Source organism: Malassezia globosa, assembly GCF_000181695.2.
Source record: "Malassezia globosa CBS 7966 chromosome Unknown mgl_sf_1.2, whole genome shotgun sequence".
Lineage (NCBI taxonomy): Eukaryota > Fungi > Basidiomycota > Malasseziomycetes > Malasseziales > Malasseziaceae > Malassezia > Malassezia globosa.
This window is the reverse complement of record NW_001849873.1, coordinates 268,861-282,248: the sequence shown is the minus strand read 5'-3', so window position 1 is coordinate 282,248 and position 13,388 is coordinate 268,861. Positions and strand designations below refer to the sequence as shown.

Sequence of the window (13,388 nt, the reverse complement as noted above, 5' to 3'; positions counted from 1 at the left end):
TCTACGCTCACAGCGTCGTCGCGTCGGAGCGGTTCTGGCATTCTACGACGCACCGCAGAGCACCATGTCTGGTGCTCGTCGGAGTCCAGACAGGCCATTGAACACAAACAGGGGTGTACCTGAAAGGTTTTTTTCTGACATCTTAGCTGATGAGGCTCAGGCCACTCTACCGAATAAACGGCAGCGTCGACCGCGAAATACTATGGGCGAAGAGGTCGCAGGCGACCTTATTTTTATTCGGATGAAGCCTCCTGCAGACGAGGCTGTCGCAGGACCTAGCCAGCCAGCTGCGGATCGGTCACGCCGTCGGAATGAAGTTGCACGCTCACGTCCTCCCGTCTCACGTGTGCGGCGTGATAGTATGAGTGTGAAAGGACTGCGCCGGGTCTCCAGTCTTCGTGATGGTGCACCAGCATACCCCCATGATGATATCCCTGATGATGTGTTGTACAAGCACTGCTCTGATCAGGTGCCACCTGTTGTCCGCATGAAGCACTTGCTGAATTGGACGTTGCACCGCTCTATTCCGCAAGCCCTGGCGGAAGCCCCTCCCCCCCGCATCGGCAGGCGACGAAGACATGGGAAAACTCATCCTGGAGATGATGCAGATTTGTCGTTACTCGCACCCATACCGCCAGAAGCGTCCCGAGAACTTACGGAGCAAGACCGTCAACATGTTGCTGAAGTTTCGCCTATTCTCCTCAAACTAATGCAAGACACACTTCGCGACCTGAATGATGGTTTGATCGGTATCAGTTGGCTGCGACATGCAAAAAAGGATCAATCTCGTCCTCTACAGCCGCATCCTCGTAATGAATCAAATCGACACGCTGAGCAGCAGCTGTCTGGCATGCTAGAGCAACTACGTAATGAGCTCACATCCTGGAAAGAGCACGAATTTGAAATCCAGAGAATTGATGAAGAATCCGAAGCAGTAGAAGCTATGGCAACTCAACTTCGCGAGCAGATTACAACACGTCGAAGAGGTCGCGCGCAGTCTGACGAAAGTGCCTTCAATTCTGCAGACGGTGACGAAGAGCAAGCTCTTGCTGATGAAGTAGAACGTGCGCGAATGGGTGCTCATGGCACTGATGCAAGCGCTCTGAGCTGGGCGTGGGAAGATGCTGATGAAGATGCCCAGCGCCAATTGGATCTCGCACAATCTGTGCTTGTGTCGACCGAGAGTCTGAATCATGCTGTGGCATCGCAAACAAGCTCGGACATTGCCAGGGATACCAGTCTAGATGGCACTGAAGTCGATGCACGCCTACATACTTTGGAATACGACGTGGACAAAATCCATCGCCGCTTACACGCTGTGGCACAACTCGATGAGCTGTCCGATGAATATATACGGCGCGTCTCTAGTCGCGCCGCACAAGCACTTCATGAGCGGACTTCAGCCGGTCTTGCTTCTTTTTCAGACTCGCTCTCAGATGCTACATCTGGTGCTGACTTGGCATCCTCTGCCACGGCTCAGCGACGGCTTGATACCTTGTTGGCCAATGTTCGTGATACCAACGATCCTTCGACGCATCAATCCATCGAGTCACCCGCTGTCTTACCTACAGACTCCCATCAGTTACTTCGTGCATTAGCGTGGGATTCTGGAAAATAACACTGTATATGTAGTCTCATCACAATTTTTCATTTCTCACACTCTCTTGTCCTAACCCCGGTCGCTCTGGTTCGTGCCTATCGAAATATATGTGAATGTGAGCATGTGCCAACAAGACCTTCCGCACAATTTTTTTTCGGCCGAATTGAAAGAATTTGCTCCAAGTTACTAGCTAGTCAGGCTTTCAACTGCAATGAACTCGAAGCGCGTACTAACTGTTGCTTGAACACGGGGCGTGTGGAGTTCAGTGATACCACCTTCCGATACGCCAGGCGACTTATGACAGCTGCTTCAGGGCGCGAAGCCTATCGTGGGATCGGACAGCTTGAAGATCCGCCGACCGATGCGTCATTCTTCACGCGACGGCATCTAAATTATCCTCCGTTCACGTCTGCGCGCCCGCCAAAAGAACTTCGAGGCGGACATAACACCGGTGTACGTGCCTTAGCCTGGAACGCTACTGGTGATGTTCTGATGAGCTGTGGCAGTGATCATGTTGTGCGCGCATGGAACCCTGAAAGAAGCTCAGATGTGCGTGCAACAACTGAATTTACAGGGCACTCAGGCCAAATATCAGCGATCGCATGCCATCCCACCGACCCACACCTCTTTGCGACTGGTGGAATTGATCGAACTGTACGAGTATGGGACTTACGCGCGCCTTCCTCTACAAAAGTAATATCTACACCTGGCTCTAATATCAATTTAGCATATCATCCTCAAGGCCGCTTCTTAGCTGTTGGCGACAAAAGCGAGACCGTGAGTCTGATTGATGCTGATCAAGGTTGCTTCTTGCATAAAATCAAAGACGGCTCTATTGATCGCGAAGAAATCAATGAGCTTGCTTGGTCGCCTGATGGTTCCATGTTGCTCTTACCCATGGGCAGCGGTACCATTAGCTTCCTTCGCGCTCCAGATACCCCTGAGTTAGAAGCAGATGCCTCAACAGCTGCGAACGGATTGAAGCAATGTTGGGAGCAAGTCATGATCCACCATGCACATCCAGCAGCAATATTTTGCGTTAAATGGGACCCTACGGAACGGGTTGTGGCCACTGCTGCAGCCGATAGCACGTTGGCCCTTTGGGATTCGGCCCTATGGGATTGCTCCCGCGTGTTCTCCGACTTCAAATTTCCACTTCGTACAATCGACTTTTCGTTCGATGGAGAATGGCTTGCTGTGGGTGGCGAAGATCCCGATGTCGCTTTGGTACGTTGTTGCTAACACACTTAGGACATTCTAACGCGACATTTACAGATCTCTTTGGCTGGCGAAAGGATTGTACACCGCATTCCCGTCTCTACAACGATCAACTCACTTGCCTGGCATCCTTCCAAGCCAATGCTTGCATACAGCGGCACTGATACTTCCACATCCCTGGGCCCTGGCATCGCGGCCACTACAGGTCGTGCTGCCACAACGCCTGTTATTTGGGTCTATAGCATACCTTAGAAGGGCGAAAACACTTCACGTGGATTCAATCACGTGAGAAGCGCGCGTTGGAGCTAGCCTTGTGCTTTGGGGTGTGTATGTCATTCATCGTCGGTGTTGGTTGCCGACGACTCGCAGGCTGGAAAGCAGCAGCATGTCAGCTTCTCGCACAGAGCTGATTGCGTGGCTGAATGAACTGCTCACATTGAATTACACTAAGGTAGAGCAGTGTGGAAATGGGGCAGCATATGCACAAATTATTGACTCTATTTACGGTAAGTCGAGTGAAATCAGCGCCCATACATACTAACGATTAGGCAATGTCCCCATGTCTCGTATAAATTTCGGAGCCAAGCACGAATATGAGTCTCTTACAAACTACAAAGTACTACAAAATGTGTTCAACAAAAATCGAATTGATAAGCCAATCCCTGTCGAGCGACTTGTTCGTTGTAAGATGCAAGACAACCTTGAGTTTTTGCAGTGGATCAAAAAGTTCTGGGACTTGAACTATACTGGGGAAGGCATGTACGATGCAGAAGGCCGGCGTGCTGGTCAGCCAGGCACTCCTGCTGCCAGCTCACCAGGTCGTAGACCGGCGTCTGGCGCTGGTGGTACACGTGCCAGGCCTAGCGTCGCAGCGCCACGCCAATCCGCAGCGTCACGCCCTTCTGTTGCACCACGCCCTTCTGTCGCGCCTCAGCAAGTCAGAGCAACTGGTGCTGCTGCTACTGGTTCAAGTGCTGGCCCTAGGCGTATGTCGATGGCTCCACGTGCTGGAACGCGTGGCCCATCTGCAGCCATGATTTCAAATGAGACGATTCAGCAACTCACTGCCGAAATTGATGAGATGAAGCTTAGCGTTGACAGTCTAGAGCGTGAACGCGATTTTTACTTCGGCAAACTGCGTGATGTGGAAGTCGTTCTCCAAGAGCGCCTTGGAGAACTTGTGCGCCCCACGGAGGATGGTGAAGAGTTGGTTAACCCGGCTGGTGCTTCAGAGACGGACACACTCAAACAAATTCAAGCTATATTGTACCAGACAGAAGAAGGCTTCGAACTTCCAGATGCAGCCGAGGTACGTATTTGCTTGGCACAATCGCTTACCCTGCGTCAGATGGAACCTGAACCAGCAGATGACATGGAAACTTTCTGATTCAACGCCTAGAGATTCAAAGCGTACGATCCTTCATTTCTACAGATCTGTATTCTCTTTTGGCAGCACCATGTTACCTGCTAGCCTAGGACTTCTCACCAACGTGCATTTCTGTGTTCATACTTTTTCCGCACGACACTTGGTTTGGCCTGTGTGTAAGAAAGCACTACCAGGTCGTGACGCCTTTACACATACTCGGCCGAAGCTAAATACGTCCATAAACCTGCTCGCCATTAGACCTTACCGCCCCTAACCACCACCAGGATTATGATGGTGTCAGCGATTCGCAGAGGTATCAGCATGAAGATGCCTTTACCGTTTGGTTTGACCTCGCGACGCGCTATCCAAAGTGCTACGCGGAACTATGTGACTCCATCATCGGCGTCTCGAGCTGTGCCGTCTGTGGCGTTGAATGAAACAGGAGATGATGGTCCACTTTCGAATGACCAGCTTGTGGAACGAATTCTTGGTAAAGGAGCTTCTCACAGAGGAGCAACGCGCCCTATTTACATGGATGCTCAATCCACTACACCAGTGGATCCTCGAGTTCTGGATTCTATGCTGCCCTATTACGTTGAACAGTACGGGAACCCGCACTCTCGTACACATGCTTATGGCTGGGAGACGGAAGCAGCCACTGATAAGGCACGCAAGCATGTCGCTGAGCTTGTAAATGCCGATCCTAAAGAAATCATTTTCACATCCGGTGCAACGGAGAGCAACAATATGATTTTAAAAGGTGTGGCAAATTTCTACCGTGCGAAAAAAAATCATATCATTACCACGCAAACTGAGCACAAGTGTGTTCTTGACTCTTGTCGAAATCTGCAGGAGCAAGGATTTGAAGTTACTTATTTGCCCGTGCAGTCGAACGGCAAAATCGATTTGGACATGCTTCGTAAAGAGCTTCGTCCAACGACCAGTCTTGTATCTATCATGTCCGTGAACAATGAAATCGGTGTTATTCAGCCTATCAAAGAAATTGGCGAGATTCTTAAGACGGAGGGACTTGAGCTTAGCAAACAGCTCGGAAAGGGAATGCCTAAGCCATTCTTTCACACAGACGCCGCACAGGCAGTGGGCAAAATTCCCATCGACGTAAACGAAGCTGGCATTGATCTAATGAGCTTGTCAGGTCACAAGCTGTATGGACCAAAGGGAATTGGTGCCGCGTTTGTACGTCGCCGTCCTCGCGTGCGTCTTGATGCATTGATCAGTGGTGGTGGTCAAGAACGTGGCCTCAGAAGTGGCACATTGGCAACGCCCCTTGTGGTCGGTTTTGGTGAAGCTGCTCGTCTGGCGAAAAAGGAAATGGCGGTACGTATTTATATCCGTAAAGGGAAGAGTTTGTGGGAGCACTTGGCCAGATGGCATCAATGATGATACCATCACTTGGTCCTCAAAGACATGCTACCTACTAGTTTGACATGTTAGGCGAAGGGCTTGGGTCATATTTTTGATCGCATGCTCTATCTAACAGACTAGTAAGGATAAATTCTTGATTGTCCATGAAAGTGGACCAGCTACTGCAGGGAACTTGAGATGCCATGTGCAGCTCTCCTCTCTTTTCCTCGGCTTGCTCGAGTGAAAATTTGTGACTTGACTGACAATAACAGTTCGACCACGCTCACGTGTCTGCATTATCAAAGCGTCTTCGCGACAATATTATGTCTCGTGTTGAAATGGTGCTTTTGAATGGTGATCCAGACGGCTATCCGGGTTGCACGAATCTCACGTTTCAGTACATTGAAGGCGAGTCACTGTTGATGGCATTGAAAGACATTTGTCTTTCGTCAGGTTCAGCTTGCACATCCGCCTCGCTTGAGCCGTCGTACGTCTTGCGCGCACTCGGTTTGGACGATGCGAATGCACACTCGAGTCTTCGCTTCGGCATTGGGCGCTTCACAACTGAAGAGGAAGTCGATTTTGTTTGCGACAAGATTGTCGCCGTGGTTCAGCGCCTGCGTGATTTGAGCCCTCTCTGGGAAATGGTTCAAGAGGGTATTGACTTGAATTCGATCCAATGGTCAGGATAGCGCGGTGCCATCCATTTATAGCTGGTGACTGCTTTAGACAAATAAGCTTACGTGGTCTTGAATTCGTTGAGCCCGCGCGTAGATTGTGTCGTAGGGAGTGCATCTTGATCTGCCCACGGACCATGTGGAGATAGGCGATTGCCGGGAACCACAATGCTACGGAATTTTGTCGGCTTCCCCACTAAACAATATGGCAACAGCGAAAATTGTATCGTTGACAATTCGCACACTTGCGAAACCAATTGCGACGCAAATCAAGCATCAGGCTGCGCATCATGAAACTTTTCGGAGGGTATGTATTCCTTGTGACTAATGAAAAGATTTGTATTGCTCTCGCCCAGCATATGCACCGGACTGAAGCTCGACTCCGACAAAACTTGTTGCCAGGTTCAGAGAATTACAAAATCCGCCCCCTAAATGATGCCAAGGCTATTTCTAACGGTGCTAATGCTATCTCGGAAGGATTTTTGTTTGCTGTAGCTGCCACCATCATTTTAGGTGAGACGTACCGCAGTAGCCGAAGTCGAGCAAACCATCGTGACCATGTGCAGGAAGAGTTGTCTCAGCTCCGCGCGGAAGTTGACCTATTAAACAAACAGCTTCACGGAGATGGTATGCCTGACAGCACGTCACTCATGGCAAGTCAGTCTCCATCTTTACCGCCCTCTTTTCTCTCTGCATCGCAGACATCACAGTTGCTTCAGGCTGTGCAACTGTTATGGACCATCGCGAAGAAAAAAGGCTGGTTTGACGAGCAAGAAAACCTACCGGCTGAGTTCAAGTGGCTCTTAGAAGGAGATAATAAGCAAGAACCGGAGGACCGAGCTAACTCGGATGAACTTACATCGACCCTGACCAATTCAAAATTTGCCAAGGCAAGAGTTGATGCTATCTCCAAAGAAATAGGAGAAAATTTTTCTCAATGTGTATCACGTTCTGAGAGCTCGCATATGTCATAATTGTGTTTGCGACCAATGTCGCGCATGATCAACTTCATATTTTCCGTGGTAATTCGTGTATAGTTTTCCGCTACGAGTTCTCACTTCGCACCATTTTCAAGAGCATATTTTTAATCCATTTCAGAATTCGCAGTGCGCAAAAGCGGTCTTGTTTGATAGTCGTATAAACAGAGCATGAGGCTCGACTGTAAAGCGATAATGACAGAGCGGAAGCATTCCGAAACATGACAATACATGAGACTAAGTTGAAGAAAAAAAAAGGAAGACAAAAATGTGGGAGATCAGGAATGACAGTAGATGATGATGGAATAGACTAAATTGTATACCTTTGAATCAATAATCTTTACCACCAACCATGACCGCGACCACGCCAAGAGCCACGACCTCGGAAACTGCCACGGAAACCACCGCGAGGACCACCGCGGAAGCCACCACGCCCACGTCCACGCCCACGTCCACGTGTAGTGATTCCTGGCACATTAGTTCTTTTCGGCGTGACTTTTAGTAGACGGCCGCGAAAAAGTGATTCATTTAGCACGGCTGCATTCTCAACAAAGCTAGAATCTGCGAACTCAACATACGCAAATCCTTTCGGATGGCCAGTGAATTTGTCGCACAAAATAGTAACGCGATTTATGGTGCCACAGCTCTGGAAATGTTGTTGAATTTCTTCAGGTGTGGCGCCATAATCCACGTTTCCAACGTAGATACTGCGTCCGTCTACTTCCATCTTCTCTTCTTCACTAGGATGAGATGCAGCTGATGCAGTTCCGGATATGTCCCGTTCCGCGACTTCGTTCATTTCGCGCAGCTTAGCGGCTTCAGCCTCCATTTCAGCCACTCGCCGTTTCATAGCCTCAATGTCAGCATCCTCAGCATCGGCCTCGCGGCCTTCGTTTGCAACATCATTTTCTAAATATTCATGCGCAAAATCTGCCTCTCTATGAGGTTCTTCTGCTCCCACCTCGGCACCGCTCTTGCCTGCTAACATCGTTGCAGCAAAATCGGATGAGAATGATGAAGGGCGTCCGAACGTTGATCGAAGTGATGATGCTAATCGACTACCTGACAATCTACGTCACGTGACAATAATTCTCTGTACCACAGCTGAGATACTACTCTACTAGTGTCGTTTAATAGCGTCTCTTAATTGTAGCAGGGTAGGAGCCAGTGAGCTGACGCGTGGATGCAGAAGAATCCACGCTTGCATACATCTGTATCTGCACACTAGTATGCTCAACATGGTTAAAAGCGGTTCGGATAGCTCGCCAAACAGTCGCATGTTAACAGTGTCACTACGACTACAGCACGAGGACACGTCTGCAGAATACGTATATATAGATATCAGGGGCGTCCCGTCATACCGAACTTTGTATCGTGCATTTAGAGCTTGAAGTAAAGCACATACTGTCCGGACATAAACTAGAAAGGTAATGAAACAAGCACTCTCACGTGGACATAGGCTGGGCGGTATCGGTTTTTTCTAGCTCAGCGCTGCAAATAGTTAGACCAAAGACCTAAACACTGAACTAAACCCAACATTGATACAGATAAGTAGCAGTATCAATGCTCGGATTCAATTGGCGATTAAGTGCAACGTACCGTAAGGCTACACTGAAATCATCTTCGATATCATCATCGTCCCAGTTATCTTCCCATAGGTGGTTGCCGCCTGAACGAGCAGACCCACTCATATCTAAAGCAACTGTAGCATGTCCCGCTGTGTCTGTTTCATTAGATTTTGTCCTAGCCATAGTGTCCTCTTCGGGCCAGTCTGAAGTAAGCGTGTGAGAAAGAGGTTGAGAATCTCGCAATGTATAATACATACCGTCGGTCTCGAATTCTTCAAACTCATCGTCCTCATCTAGAGCACCAAGAGTTGGCACGGCATTGCTCTTTTCTTGTGTCTTGTTGGTTTCCGTCGTTGTCTCGGGCTTCGTGGGTTTCGCAGTGCTCATGTCGAAGCGAGCAAGTTGCGGAGGTGACGCGTTGTTTGACGACATACATCAATCACAATGCCTGAAATTAATTCCAGATTTCCCACACAACGAGCCTTGGACAGGTTCCTTTGGCCGAACGGTGCGTCGTGCACTGGCCGCTAAAGCACACCAAGGGGCAAGTCTGACCATAGAATGCTGGTGACGTGCATGAGACTGACACGCTCCATCTTCTTGGTGTACGCAGGACTCTTTTTCCTCACGAGTCTATCTGCTTGTATCGCTGCTGCGACAGAATGGACGCAAGACTCGTTCTCCAAGATCATGGAGCTCGGAGGTGCGGTGGGTCTCCTAAACCTTGAGATCAAGGCAACACCTGCCGAGATTGGTACAAATGGTGTTGCAACATACCTTCTATACCTCACTAAGTACGAGCATGAACATTTATCGATGCTTACAGCATCGCTGGTGCAAGAGGATGACGACAGTCAAGAACTGGACCTCGAAATCACTCCTTTGGGTGCATTGGAATTTGACCATGATACGATCCAGTATGCCATCGATGTACCCATGGAGAAGGTAAAAGCAGTGAATTTACTAGTAAACGCTGTGTTTTTGCACATTACATCGCCGTTGCCGAAAGAGTTGGAACAGGGCGAGCACCAAATGCTGCTATGGAACGGTGATGCCGAGCCACGCACGCCATACGCTACGTCGTCTGCGTCTGTCTCAATACGCACACCTGACCCTATTATCACTATTGATTCTTCTGTGGGATCTAAGCGTAATGACAACACTGTCGAGTTTGGTCCGTTCAACGATGTCCGTGCTTACACGCTGGAGTCTCAACCTGTTGCTCAAGGACGCGTTCACTTTACTTACAGCAGACCTGTCATTGCATTCGTGGACTACAAACGACATGTTGAAGTTAGCCACTGGGGTGATAATATGGCAACACAAGATTCCATTTTGTTGCGCAACGTCGGGCCCAAACTCAAGGGCCATTTCAGCCGCTCCCTGCACATGATCAACATGCACATGAATCCATTGGCTGAAAGAGTTTCGCAGGTTCAATCTCTTCCGCTTTATCTCCCCTCTGGCGCAAAAGATGTGTACTTCGTTGATGCAACAGGCAATGTGTCGACTTCATCCTTGTCACCGACACCCAAAATGCTAGGTATGCCACGCCGTTTAGATATCCGACCACGCTTTCCTGTGCTTGGTGGGTGGAACTATTCATTTACTGTTGGCTGGAATGAGCGGATGAGCCAGCACGGTATTGCTCGTTGGAATCCAGCAAAACCTTGGCGTACGCGCATTGCCGTTCCGTTTCTGATTTCCCCCAAGACAGCCGCCATTGATGTGGCTAATCTCACGATTGCTCTTCCTGAGGGTGCAACCGATATTCAAGTAATGCTGCCCTTCCAGGTAGACTCGATGGAGACCAGCACGTATCCAACGTACCTGGACACAGTGGGACGCCCTATCGTATCTATTTCGCGCGCGAAATGCTCTTTCATGAACAGCAAAGTCGTATTTGTGGAATACACTTTGCCTTTATCAAGCTATGCCCGCAAACCGTTGTGTGTGGCTCTAGCTGTCCTGCTAGTGTTCTTCGCATCGGCCTTTGTGAGTCGTCAAGTGACTCCAACACAGCACATGAAATAAAGTTGGGTTGGTATATGATCGATGTATGAGGCATTACATACAGGGACTCTATTCCTCGCCTACGCATTGCATGGCGTAGTGGCCTAAGAGGGGCAAGAATGGGTCGCGCTCCAGTAGAGTCGCAGAGTGATGAGCCAAGTAGCTGCGATTGTCAGTGAAAATAGGAAGTATAGACGTACCCGCAATACCATGATGCAAATAGCAACAAACGTGTCAACAGCCAAACGAGCCAGCGCAGTCCAAACACATAGTTGAGAATCCAGGCACCGACAACTACGATAGCACCGCCAAAACCCGCTTGATACGCATGGAAACGGACAAGATCCTGACACGTCAACAGATGAGAAATAACATACATTCTGTGTCTCGTACAGAAGAAGAAGTACACTGGAAAATGGCGGAATCGCGTATGCAATCGCACATAACTTGCTCAACTCCCAGCCCAGGCCTGTCGCATATCCTGTTATTGTTGCATTGAGCGGTGCAGGTGTGACAGAAGGCGCACCACCTACTCCAAGATAGGGATTATCGCTGTCTACATTCGCATATACATGACCATGTGGACCTGAGTTAGGCGAGCGAATCGGTACCGGCGGTGCACGCGCGGCATCATCCCAAGAGCGGAGTTGCCCAGGCATATGCGGGTCATTCGAGTACGAGTACGACGGCAGCGACTCCTGTGTTTGGAATGAGCCAGCGCCATGTTGATATGATTCTACCAGAAAAGGAGCGTCAGCATCATACAGCTTATTGGCAGTTGCCTTCTCCGACATGATTCGTCGTCCCAAGCGAACTTGGCTATGCCCAGCGACATTGTCCCCATTGTGGAGAGGTAAAACTCCTTGTGAAAACGTGCAAAAACCACTTCCATACCGAAGAAATGAAATGAACACAACGCGCGGAAGCACGCATGCGTAGTCTGGCTCATACAAGAAATGTCTTCACAAGCGACGGCATCTCTTTTCCTGCCATATGTGAAAATCGTTGCAAGGATGATACAATCTGATGAAGAAAAATCGCGAGAAATCATGAGAATATGGACCATATGATACAAATCTACAGAGTGAGAAATACGTACTTTCCAAAAGGCAGTGAGGAAAGTTAATGAGCCACTTTTTTCGTACGACCCATCCTGCGTGCATGTCTTAAAGCCTTCTTTGCACTCATCTACAATACATATACAAAACAAGTTGGAAGGTGTGTGTAAGAACAAAAGACGCGTTGCGTACATACCTTTGCAGCCATGAATTCCAAGCGCTCCTTCTCAGCAGCTTTTACTTCCCGTTCCCTGCGAACTTGGCGCTTACGCTCAACTTCATCCTCTTTGGCTTGTTTCATCCCACGTTCGCGAGTCTTAATACTTAACATTTTTTGACGCTGCTGCATCCGCTCATTCCACTGCTTGCTAGTTTTTTTTGCGGGAGGAAGAGCTACGGTACTTCTTTCACTGCTCTTCATTGCTTGCAATTCATTGTTTTCATTAAGCGACATGCTGATCGCGGAACTTGGTGCGCAAGTTGCACAACGTAACAATTTATGTACGCGTGTGGCTTTGCCCAGCGCCAATTCACGAGCAAATATGTAAATAATGTGAAGAATTCATTTCAACACTGCCCGCTCGATTTGGGAGGAGCTCGTGAAGGTGTGTCACGTGATGTCGAGCGGCACGCCTCAGTGTGCCGCCTTGTCACTCCTATGAACGTTACGACGACAGGCATCGCTGAGGAACCATGCTCAGTCGAGTTTTGTTTGCGCCTTCTCGTGCGCTTCGGCATCAGACGGAATCTTTGCGATCATTTTACTCATGCTCAATCCGCTTCGACTCGCTCCCGACTAAAGATATGCCGACAGCTACAATGAGCCGAGGCGAATTTGTTCGTCCTAGGGTTGCAGACCAGGCCATGGTGTCCCGAGTTGAGACGCCTATTGCACGTCCTAAAATGCCAGAGGCCGTCAAGGAGTATGGTTTTGAACAGGCTCCCAACCGCTACGAAACTTGGAGCGAATCTCAACGACCAAAGTCTGAAGCTATGAGGGGACCTCGATTCGAACAGATGGACCCAAGTTCTCAGCCGCAGAGTCTTTCCGCCATGGAGTTAATCAACAATTACCCACTTCAGTTTACTCAAGAACGTGTAACTTCTTGTGATGGTGGTGCGTGCATACACCTTGTTACTACGACTAACATCACACAGGTGATGGACCGCTAGGACATCCTCGCGTGTTCATCAACTTGGTAAGTGACTGACTTGGATCGTTTGGCCGAACTAACCTGGGTCAGGACAAGCCCGAACCCAAGCCGTGCCCATACTGGTTTGTATCATTTGGTTACAAAAATGATGACTGACATAACCAGTGGTATACGTTACCAAAAGATCGATCATGACCACCATTAAGCAGCTAGGTGATAGCACCATCACTGGACTAGATCAAATTTTACTGAACCATGTTCACTGACTGCTTTTTTTCTATCCTACATAGAACAATGTTCGGTTCTTGTCTTAGTCATGATAAAATGTTAGCGCGCGACAAATACTGAGTAACCTGTTGCTCAAACGATCCTACGGTGAAGACTCATTCTGT

The 13,388-nt window shown here is 49.0% G+C and overlaps 9 protein-coding genes across 9 annotated transcripts; 7 read left to right on the top strand and 2 right to left on the bottom strand.

Moving 5' to 3' along the window:
• Window positions 1–64: 64 nt before the first annotated feature.
• Window positions 65–1,618, top strand: MGL_0783 (uncharacterized protein; the record flags this gene model as incomplete). The annotated part of the gene is made up of 1 exon (XM_001732138.1): window positions 65–1,618. The coding sequence occupies one exon, from the start codon at window positions 65–67 to the stop codon at window positions 1,616–1,618; it is 1,554 nt and encodes a 517-aa protein (XP_001732190.1).
• A 279-nt stretch (window positions 1,619–1,897) lies between these two features.
• MGL_0782 (uncharacterized protein) lies at window positions 1,898–3,070 on the top strand (the record flags this gene model as incomplete). Its single annotated transcript, XM_001732137.1, has 2 exons — window positions 1,898–2,827; window positions 2,852–3,070. 2 exons carry the CDS (start codon window positions 1,898–1,900, stop codon window positions 3,068–3,070), a joined length of 1,149 nt encoding a protein of 382 aa, XP_001732189.1.
• Window positions 3,071–3,377: 307 nt separating this feature from the next.
• Window positions 3,378–4,205, top strand: MGL_0781 (uncharacterized protein; the record flags this gene model as incomplete). Its single annotated transcript, XM_001732136.1, has 1 exon — window positions 3,378–4,205. The coding sequence occupies one exon, from the start codon at window positions 3,378–3,380 to the stop codon at window positions 4,203–4,205; it is 828 nt and encodes a 275-aa protein (XP_001732188.1).
• A 300-nt stretch (window positions 4,206–4,505) lies between these two features.
• Window positions 4,506–6,241, top strand: MGL_0780 (uncharacterized protein; the record flags this gene model as incomplete). The annotated part of the gene is made up of 2 exons (XM_001732135.1): window positions 4,506–5,522; window positions 5,822–6,241. The coding sequence occupies 2 exons, from the start codon at window positions 4,506–4,508 to the stop codon at window positions 6,239–6,241; spliced, it is 1,437 nt and encodes a 478-aa protein (XP_001732187.1).
• A 190-nt stretch (window positions 6,242–6,431) lies between these two features.
• MGL_0779 (uncharacterized protein) lies at window positions 6,432–7,200 on the top strand (the record flags this gene model as incomplete). The annotated part of the gene is made up of 2 exons (XM_001732134.1): window positions 6,432–6,533; window positions 6,562–7,200. The coding sequence occupies 2 exons, from the start codon at window positions 6,432–6,434 to the stop codon at window positions 7,198–7,200; spliced, it is 741 nt and encodes a 246-aa protein (XP_001732186.1).
• Window positions 7,201–7,543: 343 nt separating this feature from the next.
• On the bottom strand, window positions 7,544–8,191 carry MGL_0778 (uncharacterized protein; the record flags this gene model as incomplete). Its single annotated transcript, XM_001732133.1, has 1 exon — window positions 7,544–8,191. The coding sequence occupies one exon, from the start codon at window positions 8,189–8,191 to the stop codon at window positions 7,544–7,546; it is 648 nt and encodes a 215-aa protein (XP_001732185.1).
• Window positions 8,192–9,332: 1,141 nt separating this feature from the next.
• MGL_0777 (uncharacterized protein) lies at window positions 9,333–10,805 on the top strand (the record flags this gene model as incomplete). The annotated part of the gene is made up of 1 exon (XM_001732132.1): window positions 9,333–10,805. One exon carries the CDS (start codon window positions 9,333–9,335, stop codon window positions 10,803–10,805), a length of 1,473 nt encoding a protein of 490 aa, XP_001732184.1.
• Window positions 10,806–10,956: 151 nt separating this feature from the next.
• Window positions 10,957–11,578, bottom strand: MGL_0776 (uncharacterized protein; the record flags this gene model as incomplete). Its single annotated transcript, XM_001732131.1, has 2 exons — window positions 10,957–11,130; window positions 11,162–11,578. 2 exons carry the CDS (start codon window positions 11,576–11,578, stop codon window positions 10,957–10,959), a joined length of 591 nt encoding a protein of 196 aa, XP_001732183.1.
• Window positions 11,579–12,535: 957 nt separating this feature from the next.
• On the top strand, window positions 12,536–13,201 carry MGL_0775 (uncharacterized protein; the record flags this gene model as incomplete). The annotated part of the gene is made up of 4 exons (XM_001732130.1): window positions 12,536–12,959; window positions 13,001–13,041; window positions 13,087–13,118; window positions 13,162–13,201. The coding sequence occupies 4 exons, from the start codon at window positions 12,536–12,538 to the stop codon at window positions 13,199–13,201; spliced, it is 537 nt and encodes a 178-aa protein (XP_001732182.1).
• Window positions 13,202–13,388: the final 187 nt, after the last annotated feature.